The sequence below is a fragment of the Camelus ferus genome, chromosome 30, assembly GCF_009834535.1.
Source record: "Camelus ferus isolate YT-003-E chromosome 30, BCGSAC_Cfer_1.0, whole genome shotgun sequence".
In the NCBI taxonomy this organism is placed as follows: domain Eukaryota; kingdom Metazoa; phylum Chordata; class Mammalia; order Artiodactyla; family Camelidae; genus Camelus; species Camelus ferus.
This window is the reverse complement of record NC_045725.1, coordinates 22,170,634-22,191,420: the sequence shown is the minus strand read 5'-3', so window position 1 is coordinate 22,191,420 and position 20,787 is coordinate 22,170,634. Positions and strand designations below refer to the sequence as shown.

The window sequence follows — 20,787 nt, the reverse complement described above, 5'->3', positions numbered from 1 at the left end:
TGCAAGGAGGATGCAGTCAGGTGTCCTAATCCGGGCAGAGGTGGCGGGAGCAGGGTGGAGCCCAGGAGTAAGGACCAGGCTCTGGAGGCAGATTTGGACCCAGGTCCTGACTCTAGCACAGTTTCCAGCCTGTCTGAACTCCAGTGTCCTCACCTGCAAAATGAAGATCAGAACATCCACTTTGACAGGATTGATGGGGGAATTAGATGAGTAAACATACCTAAAAGTATCAGTCACATCGTAGTTTCTCTACAAAAGCCAGTTCCTCCTCTTGGTTAATTAAAAAGCTTCTCTCTCGCTCTCTCTCTTTTGTTTTCCTCTAAAATTTCAGATGCTTTCATAACAAACTACTAAAGTAAAGGGGAGGGTAATAGCCCAATGGTAGAAAGCGTGCTTTGCATGCACAAGGTCCTAGGTTCTATCCCCAGTACCCCCATTAAAAAAAGAGAAAGTAATACAGACTACACATTTTTGACACAGTGCAATGATTAAACAAAAATAACAGAAAATCAGATATTTTGAAGCAAATTCTATGTTTGAAAATGTTTGAGAGCCAAAGAAAAAAGATTATTATATTTTAGAATGCATCTGCAGTAAATAAGAAAAACTGTTTTTGCCTGAAGATGGCTGATGGTGAATTTATTATCTAAAAAGCAAAGTAAAGATCTATCAACATCATCTAAGGATGCTTTTTAGTACATATCAGTACCATATTTAAATAGTTTTTGTGAATCTATAGGAATGGAAGGTAAAGGTTAATCTATGCATACAAGATGATATCTGTGATTGTTATGAAAATTTAGGCACAGACTCCTCTTTCCTTAAAGACTATAGTTGAGTCTTGCATTAATTCCCTTTGTGCTTAGACAACAGGCATTGTAAGTTGAGGGGGCTGGGAGTGGGGGCGAGAATGCTCAAAAATGAGCTCGCCATAGGGGTGGCTGAGCAGAGATGATAGCTGGGTGGGTTATTTTAGGAGCCACGGCTGGAATTTCAAAGTCATTGATGAAGGTTCATAACAAACAGGGTACTCGCCTGTTTTGAGGTGAGGATGCCACAGGCACAGAGGGATAGGGCGGACAAGATTCACAAGCAGGGCTCATGGGAGAGCTCCAAAGACCTGTATCAACATCTTTATTATTGCCCCTAACGTCTTTATTGAGATACCCTACAACTTCTGTCCAGGGACCTCAGAGTATCTGGATAAAGTCTCTGAGTTACTGACAGGTTTGCAAGGAGCCTTGTTATTCTGGGCTTAATTCTGCCAAAAAGGACATCTGGAAATTCAGAAATGTAAAGAAACTTGGGAGAAAGTGATCATGTCATCTTAGAGTTGGCAAAAATGAAAGAACAAACGCCAACGCTACATGAGAGAAAATATGTAAAAAGGTTTGGAGCCCTCACTGAGGTTTCTGCCAATGCGCACCCACCTGGCACACCCTCCTGTCCACAAGGAGACTCTGGACATCAGGTCAAAGAGATGGACACAGGTTGAAGAGATGTCAGTTAGTTCACTTCTGAATACATAGCACCAACCCCTCCCAGGGCCATCTCCTCCATGGCGGCTCCCAGCACACTTGGGGCTCCCCAGCTCACCTTGATCTTCACTTGGTCTTCAGTCTTGCTCTTAGAAAGCCAAGCTTATTCGCTCTTCAGTAGTTTAAGACCTTCCCCTAGTCCAGTGGTTCTCAGACTTCAAAGTGCAACAGAACCTAGAGAGCTTATTAAAACACAGGTTCCTGGGTCCCACCCTCAGAGTTTCTGATTCTGAAGGTCCCAAGAATTTGCATTTCTGACAAGTTCCCAGGTGATGCTGATGGTGTGGTCCAGGGACCAGCACGCTGAGAACCAATGCTTTAGCCATTTCTTTAGCCTGTAATTTCCGAAGAAAACCTATTTGCACTTGTTCCTTTCAAAACAAAACTTGCCTACATCTCAAGAGATGCAGAAGGCCCAGCCACAATATGCAACGGCTGTGGAGAACACAAATGATAAAGCCGTCAAGAGTCTTAGCCTGCAGTGGAGTCTGCTTGGGATACTGAGTGTGGGGAGGACATACTGAGGTGAGTGGTCCGTTATTTGGGAGGGGGCTGCCTTTCTAGCTGAGGCTATCAGGGGAGGCTTTAAGGACAAGTTAGCACTGGAACTGGGGTTTGAAACTGGTGGGATTTGAACATAGAGAGATGGAAGGTGGTCTTTCCCTGTAAAGGAAACAGCAACAAAAACAAAACATGGAAGGCAGAAAGAGACAGGATGACAATGGAAATCAGACATTCGTTTGGCTAGGTTAGGTTTGCTACAGTTGTCTCCAGAACTTTCTCGGAGAAGCATTCTTTGATTAAGCCATCTAATCTTCAAGCCTTTACTTCTGTCTGTAACTTGTTGAAGGCACGTCCGACATAGAGATGCGGAACGGAGGACTAATGGGAGGAAGTTCAGACACCATGGAGGGGAAGGTATGCTTCCTAGAAGTAACAATCAAAAATCAATTCAAAGTAGCTTAAACAATAGCGGAGACTTCTTGCTTCCGCAACTAAAAAAGTGCGTCCCAAAGTTTGATCAGGACCCCAACTCTGGTCTCTGCATTTCTGGAGACCCTGCTTCTTTTGTGTGCTTTGGTTTCAACTTCACGCAGGCTTTCTCAGTCTCAAATGGTATCAGCCTCTCCCAGGGTCCGCGCTTTCTTTTTCCAGGTTAGAGGACTGGGTGAAAGAATTAAGCTTTGCACTGATTGGATCACCACTGAACTACTTTCTGCAGAAAGCCATGTGCTGATTGGCTTAGACCTTGGTGAATGAACCAATCACCGAACAAGAATACTTGATCAGTTTAGACCAATCAGAGCCTACAGAGCAGGAAGGGCGCGGTCCAGCCCTCCCATCACCAGATTTGAGTGATAGCAGAGGCATGGGATGGAGTTAAGAAGATAAGCGAAATGGCCACTTTGGAAGGTTTTGGATATTTTGGAGAAAGACATGATATATCTCTTCCCTCAGTCATAAGTTGAGCAATGGACAGTATTCATACTCAGGTATTTAGGATGCGCTTGCTTTAAACTTCAGTCCAGACAAGTTAAAATATTCTCCCACAGAATAGTCCTGCCTTTGAATGGAATGAACCATGGGGTATGTTGCTTCTTAACTCTAAGGCACGCCTTATTTAAAAAAAAAATAGATAAAGAAATAGATTTTAAAAAGTTTTTCAGAAAACAAAGCAAGTGGAGGCAAAAATTAAGTTTTCTCCTAAGACTCTCTGACTGACTGGGTTGAAGGATGTTGGTAGGAGGTGGATGAGGTGAGAACAACATGCCACAGCGCCATGTGCCCCGTCCCCACACGGCTGGCTTTCTTTGAGAGGTTCACTGAGAGGTGGTTGGTTTGTAATAAATCCAGGCTCAGTTCATTACACCAGGGGCAGTGTTATTCTCGCCTATTACAGGGCAGAGAGTGGGACAGAAGAGAAACTAATATTTCCCGGGTCCTCCCCTACCCTGGCGGATGCCTGAAGTTCCACAGGGTGTCACCTCTGGGTCAATTAAAAGTAAACAGTCTCCAAAGAGAGATAACTCTGAGTTGCTCTGGGGTTTCTGTTGCAGGGAAGGTGAGCCTGAGGACACAGCAGGGAGCCTGAGAGGATGTGGAGGATGAACCAGAGAGAGGGTTTCTTCACCATGTGTGTTCTTGGTGATGACCTTGATGATAATATACCTAGACTGGCCACAACAGTCAGTTCACCCATTCAACTTCAAACCAAAGTGATTTTAACCAATTAATGCACCGAGGTTGGTCTCATCACAACATTGTCATGCTCTATGTGTTTACAGCATCATAATCTTCCCTCTCTTCCCTGTCTTGACTGTGAGGGAGGAGGACAAGGAGAAGAAAGGCAGAGGAGTGTATCCATTCACCATAATAAGTTGAAAATCAGAATCAAGAAACCTGGTAGGCAACATATATAAATTTTAAATATCTAAAAGGCTATGCAGAGATAATCAGTGTTCTCAAATAACATCCCCTCCAGATTACCAGTGTTTTGGGTATTTCTAGAATTATTGTGTATGTAAATAAGCATACTACAATACATAATCTTTCTTTTTTGTTTATGTAACTGATAGCATACTCTACACTGTCTTCTATACTTAATATTATTCAACAGTCTATCTTAGATTATTCTATATCAGTGCATATAGAACTGCCTTATTCTTTTATAACATTCATTGCTGTTAAAAATTAAAAATTCCATTGTGTAGATATACTGTAACCATGTACTATTAATAGACATTTAGGTTGCTTTCAATCTTTTGCTCTCACAAGCAACGTTGCAATGAATACTAGGTGCTTTTTCGTTTGTTTCCTTCTTCTATGTTAAAAATTAAGTGTATCGAGGCATATTTTGCATATTGTATAATGGTCAATGATGTTTTTAGTTGAATTTATCAAGTTGCACAACCATTGCCATAGATCAGTTTTAAAACATTTTTCTCCTCTGCCAAAGATCCCTCATGTACATTTATCGTGTTCTCCCCACTGCCTGCAACTCAGCAACCACAAACTAACTTTTGGTCTCTATAGCTTCCTTTGGGCATTTTATATAAATAGAATCATACATGGTCTCTTGTTTATGATCCATAGTATTCTATCATATGACTATACCTCATTTTGTCTATATTCACTAGTTGTATGTTTAGGTTGTTTCCAATGGACACTTAGGTTATTTCCAATTTTTGATTATTATGAGTAATCCTGCTAAGAATATGTGCAAGTCTTTGTGTGGACATATGTTTTCGTTTCTCTTAAGCAGATACCTAGGAATGGAATTTCTGGGTCTTTAGGTAAATTTATGTTTAACTTTTTAAGAAACTGCCAAGCTGTTTCCAAAGCATCTGTACCATTTCACATTCCCATCAGCCACGTTTGAGGGTTGTTTTTTTCCATATCCTCGCCCACATTTGACTCTCTGTTTTATAATAGCCATCCTAGTGGGTGTGAAATGCTATCTCATTGTGGTTTTAATTTGCATTTCCCTAATGACTAGTGATGCTGAGCATCTTTTCATGGGCTTTTTTTTTTTTTTTTTTGCCTCAATTTCTCACATACAACCCTAAAATCATCCCCAAGAAAGAGCACAACCCTTAAGCTCCAAAAAATCTGGACTCAAATCCCACCCCTGCCACTTGCAGGCAGTGAGGAATTAGGTTTGTTACACCAACTCTTTAAAGTCACCTTAAGCTTCCAAGTCATTATCTTCCAAGTGGTAGTTTGACTGTGAGGATTACATAAGATGATGTTTTTGAAGTGCCCAGCCTGGGGACTGACACGTAGCAGGCACCCCAAACATGTTCATTGTTTCTCCCTGCTCTCCCACCCCAATTTCCAGAACCTATCTTGGAGAAAGGAGCTTTTCCCTAACATGGGACTGGGTATTAAGTGACAGTGTGTGTGGCACCCAAATCTGGAGTGACTGATGGCAAATTCAGGAACCCAACTGCCATTGGATCAGGCTGGGTAATCAGGACTAATTCCTCCTGTCCCCGGTGAGAAGGCACTGACAGCTGGCTTCCCTGCCAGCTCCAGGGAGCGCCAGTTACCCGTTATCTGTCTGTGGGCTCAGAGCTCTTCCCTGACCCCTTCAGCTGACAGCAGCTTTCCTGCCGACAGCAGCCATGCCACCGGCTTATCTGTGTGGCGCAGATTAGCCAAAGTCAAACTTGGCATCAGTCGAGGGCTTTAAATCTTCAAAGAATTCTGCCCATTACCTCTTACTTATTCTCCACTAATTTGAGAGGAAGGTATTTTTGTAATTTTGCTGATGTTAAACCAAAAGCTCTCGATAGCGGCTCACACTTGTAGAGTGCTTGCTATGCTATTCCGGAGAGCTTTGTCTGTACTTAGTTTTCCTAGCAACCAAATGAAGTACATATGGCTCTTCTCCCTGTTTTACAGATAAAAAAATACTGAGGCAGAGAGAAGTTAAGCTAGAACTTGGCAGAGCTGAGATTCTGAACGCAGGAATCCAGGTCTTTCATCACTGCATCCTTCTCCTAGTCTGTTAAGGGTCCTGCCAATCTTGGAGTATCTATCAAAATGCAATATGTAAATATTCTTATCCAACAATTCCATTTTTTGGTATTCAGCCTAGAGAACCACTTACGTGCCCAAGGAAGAATGTACTAGTATGTTTTTTGAGGAACATTTGTAAGTCTGAAAAATTCCAGCCATGCAATTCATCATCAATACAGGAATAGCCAGATTAAACACGGTATTGCCATTTTATGGGATCCTGATATCATCAAGCATTAAAAAAAAATGATATGGCCCATTATGGGTTGGATTGACATAGTAAGACTGCCAAAACTTGATAAGTAAGGAAAGCCAACTGCATGGCAAGTATGTACAATTTCGTGACTTACATACAACAAAATTATATATATCTATTTAGATGACTATATGCATAAAATGCCAGGAAGGATAGCAAACCCTTCCTCTTGGGAAAGTACTGAGATGGAGGGATAGTGTGTGTGGGAGACTTCATCTTTCTGTATATTTTAAAGAATACCAATGTATGCATTTGAGACTCTGTATGATTAAAGGTAAACAAAATTTTTAAAAAGAAAGCAACTTGGTCTGGACCACACAGCTAAAAAAGAAAACAGAAACGAAAACATACAAAACTTGTGTTCATTCCAGTTGACAGGTCGTTGCTCCAAAGTTGTCCATGAACCCCACTGTGGCCCCTCTGCTAATTTCAGTAATTCACTGGTTATCCATCTCTAGCAGAGAGTGATAAATCTGTCTTCAAGGGTTCTCACCTTCGGAGAAGCGATGAAACATGAACCACAGCCTGACTTAACTGTCCTTTCCCTTATAGTCAGTGCCCTGTGGCTGGGATATGTGATGACTGAACAGACTGCATGAGTCAAATAGTGTGTTTGTCAGTGTTGTAACCTGTGGGACTTTGCTGTCAGGGAGCTGTCACCTGGGGAGGAGTCAGAGATGGCACATAAGTTCTTGATATCACTCCCAACTCTTGACAGCTTGATTTGTCCCTTCTTCCTTCTCCATCCACAGCAGTGGCCCCTGGGAACAGGAATGGGAGGAGTCATGTCTTGTAAAATACAGGGAGAAATTTTTAGACATTAATTGGTGTATCACTTAAAAAAAAATCATTGTGGTAACCCACAGCAGAAAAGGAAATTGATGACACAAACAAAGTCTTTCCTTAAAGTCTACCGATTACCATCTTGAAAACCAATTTTGTCACAGATCTTTGTGAGGCCATTTACATAACATTATTCTCATTCTTAGAACATTATCATTCTCTCCCTTTACTGATGAGGAAACAGGCTCAATGCCTCAACCAGGTAAATGGCAGGACGTAGATTTGTCCCTGGCAGGTAACAAGTCCTGGATTTAGTCTTCAGTCAGGGTTGCCTTCTGGTGAGGAGAGTTTTCCAGCCATGAGATCCTCTCCCTTGCCCTCTTGTACCTCCCACCTCCTCACTGCCTTATTCTGGGTATGTCTCCTAGGAATGTGGACAGCTAAGGTAGTACCCCTCTGCACCAACAGGTGCTCCTAAGAAGGGTTGCAGATGGACCATAAAAAGGACTAAAGTACACATGTTACTATATGGATGAACCTTGCAAAATTATCTAAGTGAAAGAAGCCAGTCCCAAAGGACCACAGATCATTTGACTGTATTTATAAGAAATGTCCAGAATAGGCAAATCCATAGAGACAGAAAGTAGATTAGTGGTTGACAAGGGTTATGCGTGTGTGTGTGTGTGTGTGTGTGCGCGTGTGTTGGGGGCTGGGGGATGGGAAGATGAGGAGGTAAAAGATAAGGGGTGTGGGATTCTTGGTGGGTAATGAAAATGTTCTAAAATTCATTGTAGTAATGGCTGCCTAACTCGGAGTATGTTGAAAGCCATCAAGTGATAGACCTTAAATAGATGAATTGTGTGCTCTGTGAGTTAGATCTCATTAAAGCTGTTGAATCAGAAGTGCATCCCTGGTGGTGAATGAGTCAGCTGAGCTAGTGTTTCCAACTTGAAGCTATACTTGAGAAAAAATTAGTGCTAACATTTATTGAACACTTAACTTGTGTTCTGAGGATTGTACTAAGTGGTTTACAGGCAATAACTCATTTAATCTGTGTACACAACCATTATGCCTCCATTTTACAGATAAGGAAACAGGCACAGAGAGGTTGTGACCTACTTGTTGAGCTAGTGAGGGTTAGAGCCAGAATTTGAACGCAGAGTACCTGGCTCTAGAGCTGTCAGCCACTGATACTATGTTGCCTCTCAAAAGTGACAAAGGGAAAGGTTAGGATGAGAACTTCTGACTCCCAGTCCACTGCTTTTCGTGGATGACTCTAGCTACATGCCACGTCCAAATCAATATAATAATTGGAGATACAAAATATGTTAAGTTGCACAGTCCTCATCTTTGGGAAATTTACCACACCAGAAATAAATACACAAAATATATTTCCGTGGAGGATGATTCTAAATGGAAGAATTTAGATCTCTCTCTAAATTTCTACTGCTTGGACAGAGTGAAATGTTATTTCCAAGCTTGGAGCTTCTCCAGGGAGAGGTTTGGCAGCATGGTGCTGGTGCTTGTATGCCATGGACAGAGTGGAGAGGGTCCTCTGGGCTCAGACAGACCTGTGGTCTTAGGGCTGCCACAAGGTGTGCGTGGAGAGGCTCTGGGGCTGCCTTGCACACTAAAGGTGTCAGCCTGTGCGGTGACAGTGGGGACCCCAGGGCAGTGACCGCTGGAGCTGTGTGATCTTGAACGTGGCTGGACCTCTCTGAGTCTCAGCTGCCTTGTCTGTAAGATGTAGATGGTCTTAAACTGACGTTTTCGGTCATTTAAGGAGATGAAGTGAAATAACATACCTGGTGACTCACCAAGTGTTCGTGCCTACTTGTACGCATGAATATGTGCTTGCTCAAAGATGCCAGCTCACTCACTGCCCTCCCGGGGCACCTGCCTGGTGCTCGGAAGGAGTGTCATTTTCCAGTTTCACCTGGAGAAATACCTCCCACCTGGTGATTCCTTTGTGTTTAATTAACTCCTTTTTGGGGAGGCACATGTGCACATGCTTTTTGAGTCCAATCGGAAAAGACTGAAGAGAGAAGAAAGAGAAAGGAGGTGGCACTCGCATCCTGCAGTTTTCCCTTTCAGCCTGGGCTCTGGCTGCCCTGCCGTCCACTAGGACTAGTGGTTCAAACTGGGGCTGCCCTCCCTTGGGGCCCTGGCATCATCTGCAGAGTTTAGATTAACACCCCTTGAGGGAGGGGGGCTATTGACATCTAGTGAGTCGAAGCCAGGGGTGCTGATAAACACCCTTCAACGCCCAGGACAGCACTCCCCCCCACCCCCACCCCCGCCAACACAACAGACTTTCCTGCCCGAACGTCATCCGCGGCCAGAGGACTTCCAACCCGCCCGCCAGCCCGAGTGCCCACACCCAGCCTTCTGCAGGCCTGGGGAGCAGCACCAGCTCCTTCTCTCCCTAAGGGCCACTCATGGGGTGGTGGGGTTTCTCGAATTCCTCAGAGAAGTCCCAGGAGCAAATGGTGATGTCAGGGATTTTTATTTTTCAGGTTCCTGTGGCATGAAAGGATGACAGACTCAGGAGGGCCCCGGGGGCGCACACTTTGCTTTTTATCTACGCTGCTTTCCCAGAAAGTTCCCGAGAAGTCAGATGCCGTGCTTCGCTGCATGATATCGGGTAACCATCACTAGCTCATCCCTCTCTGAAATTCCCCTGCAGACCAGGTGTTTTGGCTCACAAAGGCATTGTTAAAACATCATCTGGGAAAATTACCTGGGAAGTTAGTTCTGAGTAACGGACTGAGCAACAAAATCCTCTATGACTTTATTCCCGGAAGAGTCTTTGAGTAACTTTCTGGACACGTTTTTTAGTGATCCTCTTCACTCCACGTTGTGATTCTTGGTTAGGAAACTCCAACACTGGTTCTTTTCCCAGATAATTCACTTTTAGTTTCCTGTGGCGCATGGGAATGGCGCAAATAACTTCACTTCAGGCCGTTTGCTGAACTCCTCTTCATCCCTGTGGACTGCCATCTCCAGCCTGGCTCAGTTCGCCTCCCCACGGCTTCCCTTCCTCAGCTATGCTAGTCAGCAGTGAAACGGTTAAAACCAAGACAAACATGTCCAGTGGAGGGAAAGCAGGAGTCTGGAATTTCCCCTGGCTGGAGAATAAGTTAACCCAGAGCTCATCCAGAGCTGGTACCCAGTGTGACAAAAAAGATTTATTATTAAAAGGAAATAGAAGCAAAGGAATTGGGTAGGGAAATGGTATCTTGTACCTTGTGGGTTATTTCTTTTCTTTCTTGAATTATGCCTATCCTTGGAAACAGGGAGGCACTGGTGGTCTTTCCTGAGGGCAGACAGAAAACTCCTTCCTCCCAGGTCCCTTTTTCTAAGTCTAGAGAGGAGAAGAGTCAGCATCTGAAACGGCTGCATTTCCTCAGCAGGAGTCGCAGTAAAATCTCGGCTTCGGTCTGGATGCTGGTCAGGTAGGACTGTGCACCCAGTCTCTCCAAGCCCAGAGCAGAGCACCCCCTCTTTCTCAGTGTTTGTCCAGAGCTCTCTAGATAGAGGGACAGGCTCAAGTCTACTCCTGAGACTTCCCAGAGTAGCCCCATGTCTCCCTAGGAGGCCCCAATGTAAACGTGGGCACGGGTCCCCACACACATTAGCCAGATACTTGTGAAACGTTCTGGAGGTGGCTGTCAACGTGCGACCTGCAGGTAGGCTTGAAAAACAAGGCTGGGATTTTCAGGTCAGGTTTCCAGCAAGTAGAGGGAGAAAAGAGAGCCACCCACAAGGTGCAAGATACCACTTCCCTGTGCAAGCCTCGTTTGGGGCTGATTATTCAGCTCTATACCGCACTAAGGGAAAAAACCAGTCAGCCATTAAGAAACCAGCGGATTCAATCAGCCCTGATCAGTCTGAAATGAAGAAATTGGAGCCCGAGATCAGAATGAGTTCCCCAGGCTCAGCCCATGCGCACTTGCTGTGATCGCTTCAATGAAAATCAAGAACACACCAAAAAGGAGCAGTTAAATGCTTCCTGAGAGGGAATCTGATAAAATTGACCGAAAGGGGAACACGAGTCTGCTAAGAACAGACAAATGAAATGTGATCAGCAGCTTCCTTGGTTTTTCAGGGAAGCTCATTTTTGGTGGTTTAGTCATTTGTCTAAAAGAGACTCAGCCAAGCGGCTGCCGCCAGAGATGGGTCCCTGCACGCAGGTCTGTCTGCTTCTGGCGCCAGGGACTGACCCCGCGGGTGCCTACCTGGAGGAGGAAAGAGGTAGCCCAGCTGGGAGACCCAAAATTAGACGAGACATAGGGAGGAAGGGAGAGGGGCTCTAAGCATCCTCGGGTCCTGTCTGTGGTACAGGTCTCACTGACTTTTTCTTGTTACCTCCCCGACTTTTTTTTTTTTAGCTTTCCTCCTTCTAACCAGCCTTAGAAGAACCTGGAATTTTTCCTCTGAGTGTCTCTGGGGTTGCTCAACAAAAACCTTACGATAAGACAGAAACATAAGAATGTTCCTGAGATGGATTCAGGATTATGTATTGCTTCCAAATACTGGATTTTCCTCCTGTATAGATGGCAAATTTTGATAAATTGTCAATGACATGGAAGCCAGGGAGAAAGCTCACTGGCACACACTGAAAACTGCCCTGCCTTGTCTGTCCCTAGGGGAAAAAGTCCCAAGGAGCCAGTGGAATTCCTGGGGGTTTTACCAGATTAGCCCATTGACATTACATCCGGTTAACCATCAATCACCAGGGTAGGGTGAACCCCTTCTGAGGGAGAAAGCGAAGGTCAGTTTCTGTGATGACATCAGTCACATGTGCACAGTACCAGCCTGGGAAAGCTCCATTCTAGACTCTTTGATCCTCAGGAAGATGATGGCTTTTAGCTCATCTATTTCATTCCTCCCTCTTTTGTATCATAACATACACTCAACTCTGAGCACCGTTAAAGTGTAATTCTCAAAAACGTGAAGTGACTCCCATGCAAATATGAAAATGAACATTTCAAAGATTGTATTCAATTCTTTGAGTAAAGAGAGAGCCAGAAAGTATTAAGACATGGTCAAAGAACATTTGAGGAACTGGGTATTTATAGGCAACTGAATAAAAGAATGTTAGGATAATATTGCTGAGTTAGGTAGAACATTGGTTAATGTCCTCTAGGGCAATAAACTATAATTTATGGCGTTACCTTGTCTGCTAGACAGAGATGATTTGTATCTCTAGTGAATAAAAATCTCCAAGTTTACATGTAACTTCACTAAGTCTGGGAATTTTAATCAGTAGTGATCACTGATGAAACAAAGTCCATTCCCTTAGAAAACTCTTAGGTGGACCTTTGCCCCCATGTGACACTGGAAGAAGACACCATCCACATTTTTGCCCTATTTATAACTTCCAGATTATTTTTCTTAACAGCTTCTTGAGATGAGGAACAGCATTTTTCATTTTGTGTGCCCCCACCACCACATCACAGCAGCATCTTAGGCACATAATAGGCTTGTTGAGTGATGCATTTTTATCAATGAGAGTAAGTTTTTTCAGTTCTCCAGCTGACATATCCATGATGTTTATCCCTATTGTTTATCACCCATTCCTATTCATAGCTTTATGGTTTTCTTTTCTAAAAGTACTTCACGTAACACAAACATTCGTATTTATTTGTCATCAGGTCAGCCCGAGCCAGAGGTAACTTGGTATAAGAATGGTCAAACCATAGATGAGTGTGGCATTGCTTCCAGTCATGAATTCTCCAAGAATCAATACACTCATGTATTACATCTCTCTCGGTAAGTGGATGTGCCTCTGTGGACTGTTTCCTGAGACCCCTATGTTCTGTCCTGTGCTGGTTCCCATGAGGTCAGGCCACAAGACTGGCTCACGTTTGCTTTTGGAGTCTTAACATTAGGTGCTGTTGGCAGTCGTCAGCCCGGGCATCCAGCAGTGACTCTGCTGAGCTCTGCCTGGTAACTTACCAGACTCCTCATTTGCTGCCATGGATGGAATTACAACTCTATCTAGAATTTTACTCAAGGTGGCCCAGCCACTCTCATTCATTAAGTGAGCTTTTTATTTAATCACGTTCTCTCTGGCAAGTTAAGAAGGATGATAGGATTTCACCATCTGTCGGGTTCCCACATTCCTTGTGTAGGAACGGAGGCCAGAAGTGATTGACCCTGATCCACAGCAAACGTGATGGAGTTAATGCCGGAAACCATACCTTCTGGCTTTATTTGAGGAAGCGGACGGTCCAGGACAACGCTTTCTCATTCTTTTCCGTTCCCCCAAGAACTGTGTGTTTGTATGGAATCAGGATGCTTCGTACGTGAAGTAGAGGAAATGAGAACTACTGTGGTTGAAGCGGGGTGGTGGGGTGGCGAGTCTGTGCTCTTGGTCCCCAACGCTGCTGAATTGGTCTGCATGTCCCTTACAGTGGCTCTGAGGAGACTGGAGTCTGCAGAGCATGATGTGAAAATGACTGGTGGGCATGGGTGCCTGTCGATAGCCTTGGATCCGAGAATAAATAAAGTTAAGATTTCTATTTGAATTTTAGCTCTGCCATTTTCTGACTCTGTGACCTTGGCTGGTTATTTTACCTCTCCAAACTCGATTTCTTCGTCTGTAAAAGGGAGGCTGAGTGAATTAAATGATTTAATGCTTGTAGAAGGCTTGTTACATATAGTAGTTGCTCAATAAAAGCTTTCGTATCTCCTCCTCTGTGCTTTTGTTTCAATGTAAGGCCAGAGGTCATGGTACCATGATGAAATGCTTAACCCAACTGGCTTACAGCGAGTCTAACCTGATATTCAAGACATCTGTTTATTCATTCATTGGTTAATTTTTAAATGATACTTATCAAGCAGCTACTATATGGAAGGCATGTTGCTTAATGCCAGGGGCAGAGTGAACAACACAAACATTGTCTACACCCTCATAAAACCTCAAGTCCAACAAGGAAGATAGGTGGTGAAGAAATCACTCCATTCCTCCCCTCACACTCCAGTATACTGGGAGGCAACCCAACTGCCATGGCTGCCTCTCAGCCAAGGGTTGGACTTCCTGCCTCTTCAATCTAGTTTTGCTCAGGCCTGCCCCACTCTCCTCTTTACCCCATTCAGCTTCGAAACTACCTGGACGGCTCACAGGCAATGCCCATGGATCTGTCCAGCCTCAAACATTCTCATCTCCTTTGCATAGGCCTGCCTTTGGGTGCTTATTTACTGCTCAGGATTGATGACTGTTCAGTAGACTATGGGCCTCCTAGAGGCAGGAACCCTCTCTGTTTCACACTAATCCATGTATCTACTTATGTATGTGTGTGTGTGTGTGTGTGTGTGTGTGTATGTATGTATGTATGTATCTGTCTTTCTATACCATATGTATATTTCTTGTTGTGGTTCTTAGTTTGCTCAGATCAGCATTGGTAAACTTTTTCTATAAAGGGCCAGATAGTAAATGTTTTAGGCTTTAAAGTCCTCGGTCACAACTACTCAACTCTGCCATCATAGTGCAAAAGCACCTATAGACCCTGTCCCCCTCCAAAAAAGGATAGTTGTGCCCCAATAAAACAAACTTTATTTATAGAAACAGTTGGGGGCCAGATATGGCCTGTGGACTGTAGTTTGCCAACCCCTGGTCTAGATGGTAAGATCCTTGAGGATCTACACACTCTATTTCTTTGTATGTTTTCCACTCTTACCTTTGTCCCTCTAAGCACTCCATACATATTTCTGTTTAAAATTTTTTATTGAAGTATAGTTGATTTACAATGTTGTGATAGTTTGAGGTGTACAGCATAGTGATTCAGTTGTACATATACGTAGATATATGAATTCTTTTTCACTACAGGTTATTAAAAGATATTGAATATAGTTCCCTGTGCTATACAGTAGGACTTTGTTGTTTATCTGTTTTATGTATAGTAGTTTGTATCTGTTAATCCCAAACTCCTAATTTATTCCCTTCCCCTTTCCCCTTTGGTAACCATGTTTGCTTTCTATGTCTGTGAGTATGTTTCTGTTTTGTAAATAAGTTTACTTGTATCATTTTTTTAGATTCCACATATAAATAATATCATATGATAATTGTCTTTTTCTGACATACTTCAAGGAGTATGATAATCTCTAGTTCCACCCATGTTGCTGCAAATGGTATTATTTTATTCTTCTTTTCATAACTGAGTAATATTCCATTGTATACATACACCACATCTTTTTTGTCCAGTCATCTATCAGTGGACACTTAGGTTGCTTCGTGTCTTGGCTATTGTAAATAGTGCTGCAGTAAACACTGGGGTGCACGTATCTTTTCAAATTAGAGTTGTCTCTGGATATATACCCAGGAGTGGGATTGGTGGATCCTCTGGTAACTCTTTTGTTAGTTTTAAAGGAATCTCCTTACTGTTTTCCATAGTGGCTGCACCACATTACATTCCCACCAACAGTCAATATACATATTTCTTGATTGATGAATTTGGGTCTCACACTAAGTTAAAATATTATACTCACTTTTAAGCCAGAAGAGAAGCTTAATGTGTATTCTTTTACTTTTGGAATACCATTTAAGAATTGAATTTGCTAGTGTTACTTGTTGTGTATACAGGGCCAGGAATATAGGCAACACTGACATTTGTAGGGAGTTAAGGGAAGGCCATGATGAAGCCCCAGGGGCAGGCGGGCAGGTTAGAACAGGCGAGGCACAACACAGGGAACAGAAATTTAGGAAGGGACCTGTGAAAGGAGCAGAGGGTCCTCCTTCTCTGCTCTGAAGTCCAGCTGGGCAGTGGTTTACCGTAAAAATGAAAGATTTAATGTGACAGAATGCACTCTTTCCAAGTTCCTGGCCTGTCATTTTGAAAAGTAGCCCACCTACTGGGAAAAGCATTCAGTCCTAACTCAAGGAGTAGTGGTAGGGCAATATAATAGTAGACGTGGCTGCGTTCTTCCCTGCTACATCGGGTATTAATAGTCCTTAAAAGTTCTGACTTTCTACACTGGTGGTTCTGAGCTGCCGCGGCCCATTAGCATTACCTGCGGAGCTTTTAGAACCCATTCACACTTGTCCTTCCGCTGTGACAAATTCAGTCTGAAGCCCAGGTGATTCCCACGTGTTGTCCAAGATGAAAGATGCTTTATGTTCTAGATCATTCATCTGCAAAGTAGTTTGACTTCTGCCTGTATATTAAGTGCTAGTTAGGAACGTGAATGGTATTTTGTGCAAATGTCTTTCTAAGATTAAATGTTAGATTAAACTAAACAATATTTAGTTGTTAGCTAAATATCAGTCTTGAATTTTCTGGCCATCATCAATGCACCAAAAACCACCCAATTAGCTCATAGTTCCCCAAAGGAAATTATTTTACTTTACCTGCCTGAATTGAGTCTTTCAGCCATTAAATCTGAGTTCTTAGATATTTGAAAGCTCCTGTTTCTGTGTTTCCCAAGGGTTTTCCCTGGCTCAGGAAATCTGATCTGCAATTGTGCCTTGAGGCCAAGAGCCCTGCCGCCATGTTTATCGACCTCCTGATCCTCCCTCTTTCCTCCACCTGGGAGCCCCTCTTCCCCCATCCTTCCTGCCTTCTCCTCCTCATACCACTCTCATCTTGTGAAACTCTGCCTTTTGGGCAGACGAGGCTGCTTGGAGAGATTGATGGGTGCTCTTGTGACCTTTACCTTACCACAGGTCAGGCGTGCTTGGCAGACAGAAGACACGGGGAAAGCCAAGAACGCACTCTGACGGAGGGAGACAGCAGTAATAACAGTCTGGTTTGCACTGTAGCGTGAGAACAATTTTTTTTTTCCCCCAAAAGACGTAGGGGTTAGGGGGTGGGGAATGCAAATCGATGTTTTCTACCTCATAGTGAAAACAAGTTTCCAGGATGTGTATACAAACAGGGACCTGTGGTCTCTTTTGAACAGAATTTAAAGACAGGCAGCAAAGTAACAGATAAAAATCTGTCCGGAAACCCACCCCTAGAGAGAGACACTCCTCTCCACAGCAAGGAGGCCTCTTTTGAAGGTCACAGTCATGTCCAGTGGTACTGAGAGTGAGCCCCAGATTACAAGTGAGGCAGGAGTGGGGGGAGGGTGGACAGGGCAGGAGCACCTGGGTGAGAGGGAGGGGAAGCCGCCCCGCCTGCTCTCTGGTCTGCTCACCCAGGTGTGGGCTGGGCTGGAAGCCGACCCTGCAGAGGGCCTGATGGGGACCATGGCCAGGGAGCTCCACAGTCACTACAAGCCACGTGTGTACAAGTTGAGGAGGGCTCCCCAAATTCCTGTTCACCTGGCACCTCAGAATATGACCTTCTTTGGAAATAGTGTCTTTTCAGGTGTAATTATTTAAGATGAGATCAAACTAGACTAACAGGGGCCCTGAGTGGTGTCCTGATACATAGAGAAAACACAGACGCAGACACCACTCCCCCCACATTCTCTGGGTCAAAGCAAGTCCCAGGGCCAGACCAGATTCAAGAGGCAGGAAGACAGATGCCACCTCTTGAAGAGTGGACTAGGAATGTCACTCTGCAACAGGGTGGATGTAACTGGATGAGAGGAGTTAGTGGCTACGTTCTGTAGTCCACTGCCCCCTTCAGCATTTCAAATAAGCGTTGCTTCTTGTTAGCTGTGTGGCCTTGAGCAAGGCAATTGACTTCACTGAGCTTCAGTTTCTTTATACAAATGTTGGGGATGATGTGGTGAGATGATTCACACAAAATGAGCAGCAAAGTGTGCAGGGAAGTGCCCAGATATTACCAGTCCCTGAAAGCATTGTGTTCCCAGAATTACTCTGAATGAATTACTCCATCCTAGCTTATAATACCAGGGGTATTTAGAGCCCGGGAAATTTTATATGAAGGATTTTGAAAAGTGTTAGTGGAGAATTTTCAAAGACAAGAAGGAAATGGATATTTAACAGGAGAGCTATACTCAGACACAGCGTTGAAGCCATTTTTGTCATATTTGCTTATACTCAAAACCCGATTTGAGAAAGAGACTCACAGACACAGAAAACAAATTTATGGTTACCAAGGGGCGGTGGGGGAAGAGGGGAGGGAAGAACAAATTGGGAGTTTGGAATTGACTGACACAAACTACCATGTACAGGATAGATAGACCACAGGGTCCTCCTGTATAGCACAAGGAATTACATTCAATGGCTTCTAGTAACCTGTAATGAAAAAGAATATGTGTATGTAGATGTACAACTGAATCACTGTGCCGTACACCAGAAACAAATACAACATTGTAAATGAAGTATACTTCAACTTTAAAAAATGGGGAGAAAAAGAAACCTTGTTTGCATGGTTTGTAGAAGGTGGGATCTGTGACTTTAGCAAAGTCTCACACTTCTCAATTATTCCTCCCATCTAGATGGACAGACAGACCCCAGGAGCCGTGAGACACTGTTATATTCCCGAAGCCACTCTGCTTTGTAGTGGGCAGGGTGTTGTTCATAAGTGCTTGTTGTCTGAGCCAAAGACTTTGGTCCCTGGAGGGACCCTCAGCCTTTGTCCATACCCAGGGGAATCCAAATTCTTTCCCAAATATCTAAAGAAAACATGAGTTCTTGGTCATGAATGAGGCTGGGCAAATGAGTATAAGTGAATCACTTAAAAATATATATACCTCAAGGCACACATCCTGCTAAAGGTGGAAGTGTCACCACCAACTTCACTTACGAAGGACAAGAGATTATAACCACCATTGAAAGCAAGGATTTGAAGCCAGGTTGTCTGGATTTAAATCCCAGATCTACCTCGTACAAGCTGTATCGTCTTGGGCAAGTTACTTAACCTCTCTGGGCCTTAGTTTCCTCATCTGCAAAATGAGGATAAAGACAGTACCTGCTTTATAGGGTTGATGGAGGGACTAAATCAACAAGTGCAAAGAATTTAGAAGACTCTATAAATAACAGTCACTTCGTGCAGTTTGCACATGTTCCCTGTGCTGAACTATAATTTTGAAACTGATTAAAAAGAGGACAGTTTAGAGGTAAGAATGGTAGCTTCGTTTGGCAGCATTTTTCTTCTCTGCTATTTCCTTCTTGGAGGATAAAATATAATTAACGTGTTTAATCAAGGAATCATGGGGTAGAAATAAAGATGACTGAGTCTTGTCTTGGCTGAGAGAGAAAAGTCACTTCATCCAAGGGTGGAAAGCATTTTGTGAGCTTCACGTTCCCATGAGCTTAAGTAGGTGTCACAAGTCTTCAGGATGACTGGTAGACCTTCCCGGCACCAGACAGGCCTCTGCGTTCCCAGCATGGAGCTGGGCGGGCCCCTGCGGCATTATTCTTGAATGAATTCAGCAGGTGCGCATCGCGGCCATTCCTTAGACCACACCTGGAACATTTCTTGAATGAGTCCCAAGGGTCTGATGAGAGACACCCATTTGGTCCCTGGGGTGATGCCCTGTGCACGCCAATAATTTTCTGTCCGTCGTCACTTTCCAGTTTTGACTTTGGTAGGTGAGTGTCTCAGTGGAGTGAGTGGTGACGGGCGGGGCATGGGATGCTCAGCTTTTCCTGTGGGCTCACTCATCCTTTCCTGGGAGTCGGACTTGGGCTGTTGTGCCCACCACAGTGCTGAGTCTCAGCGCAAATCCATGCTAGTCTGGGGGCAGGTGACAGGTCAGTCCTAGAGCCCTGCCCCCCACCCCAGTGGTGGGACAGCCAGAGAAAGGTGCACTGGCCACTGGAAATTGGACAGGTGCTGAATGTCCCTGGAAAGGCCATTCTTACAGTGGACCAGTGACAGGGAAGTTCTTGGGCCACCTGGGGTTCAGTCTTACTTTGTCATCACAGAATCACAGAAATGGGCTGATGCTTCTGAGGATTGAAAAATGGTGACTCTGGCTGATGCAGAAATCCCAGCCTCCGCGCAAGTGATCACCTGACTGACTCCCTCATTAGAGGCAAACATCATAGAGAAGTCACTTGACAAAGGCGGGCGCCTAGTTAGGGAGCTGGAACTGAATCAGGCCTTGTGAGGCCTGTGAGGGGTTTTCCTCCAGCCCCGAGGGGAGGTGCTGGGGGGACAGGACTGAGAACAAGGTTCGGTTGGGAACGTGTGTCTGTCCTAACAAGCCCTGTTTTCCCCCAACCGAAGGCCTCCAGTGAAATTTACCTCCACCTTTGCCCCATCAGGCCTGGAAACCTCCCTGCCCACCTCCCTCTACCCCTACTCTGTCTGAGAGTCAGAGAGCTGGAAGCCACTCCAAGACCATGTCACTGAAAATGGATTTTGGACTAGGGGCGGCCCCCGCGGCCCCGGGGAGCTTGTCAGAGTGTGGGAATCCCGGCCCCAACCCTGGCTTGGCAATCAGATTCTGCATTTTAACGCGATCTCTGTGATCCGTGTGCACGTTAACGCAGGAGGAGCCCTGCTCTAAGAATTATCCTGCTCTGGGCTCTGTGTTACCCCTGGCGAACTCTTGAAAAATACGGATGCTCAGGTCCCCCTCCCAAGAAATGCTGATTTAATTGGTCCAGTGCCGTTGATCTAATCCAATTCCTTTACTTAAGAGATCACCCAAGACCCAGAATGATCATGGGACCCATCCAAGTGTCTAACAGCCGGTTAGGCGCAAAGCTAGGATCACCCAAGATCGTACCCCCAGGGCCCCCGGGTCCCCTTATGTCACTCACCGCAGCTCCTTTTGCTGGGGCCATCCTCCAAAACCAAGTCACGAACATGCATGCTGTAG

The 20,787-nt window shown here is 44.5% G+C and overlaps 1 protein-coding gene and 1 long non-coding RNA gene across 7 annotated transcripts in view; one reads left to right on the top strand and one right to left on the bottom strand.

Annotated features, from left to right (window-relative positions):
• Nucleotides 1-20,787, top strand: part of ALPK2 (alpha kinase 2) — a 121,890-nt gene that overhangs the window by 31,179 nt on the left and 69,924 nt on the right. For 2 of the 6 annotated variants that reach the window (XM_032470431.1, XM_032470432.1), the window contains exons 1-3: nucleotides 8,888-9,056; nucleotides 9,615-9,742; nucleotides 12,756-12,873. In XM_032470431.1, coding sequence (XP_032326322.1) covers nucleotides 8,941-9,056; nucleotides 9,615-9,742; nucleotides 12,756-12,873 — 362 coding nt within the window. In that variant the 5' untranslated portion in view covers nucleotides 8,888-8,940. Of the gene's footprint in view, nucleotides 1-1,746; nucleotides 2,064-8,887; nucleotides 9,057-9,614; nucleotides 9,743-12,755; nucleotides 12,874-20,787 lie in introns of those variants that run through there. The other 4 variants (XM_032470434.1, XM_032470433.1, XM_032470435.1 and 1 more) reach the window with 3 other exon arrangements.
• LOC116660602 lies at nucleotides 6,383-10,072 on the bottom strand. Its single transcript, XR_004316178.1, has 3 exons — nucleotides 9,839-10,072; nucleotides 8,904-9,133; nucleotides 6,383-7,076 (listed from the first exon to the last, which is right to left on the bottom strand). It is a non-coding gene; the product is annotated as an uncharacterized LOC116660602 (long non-coding RNA).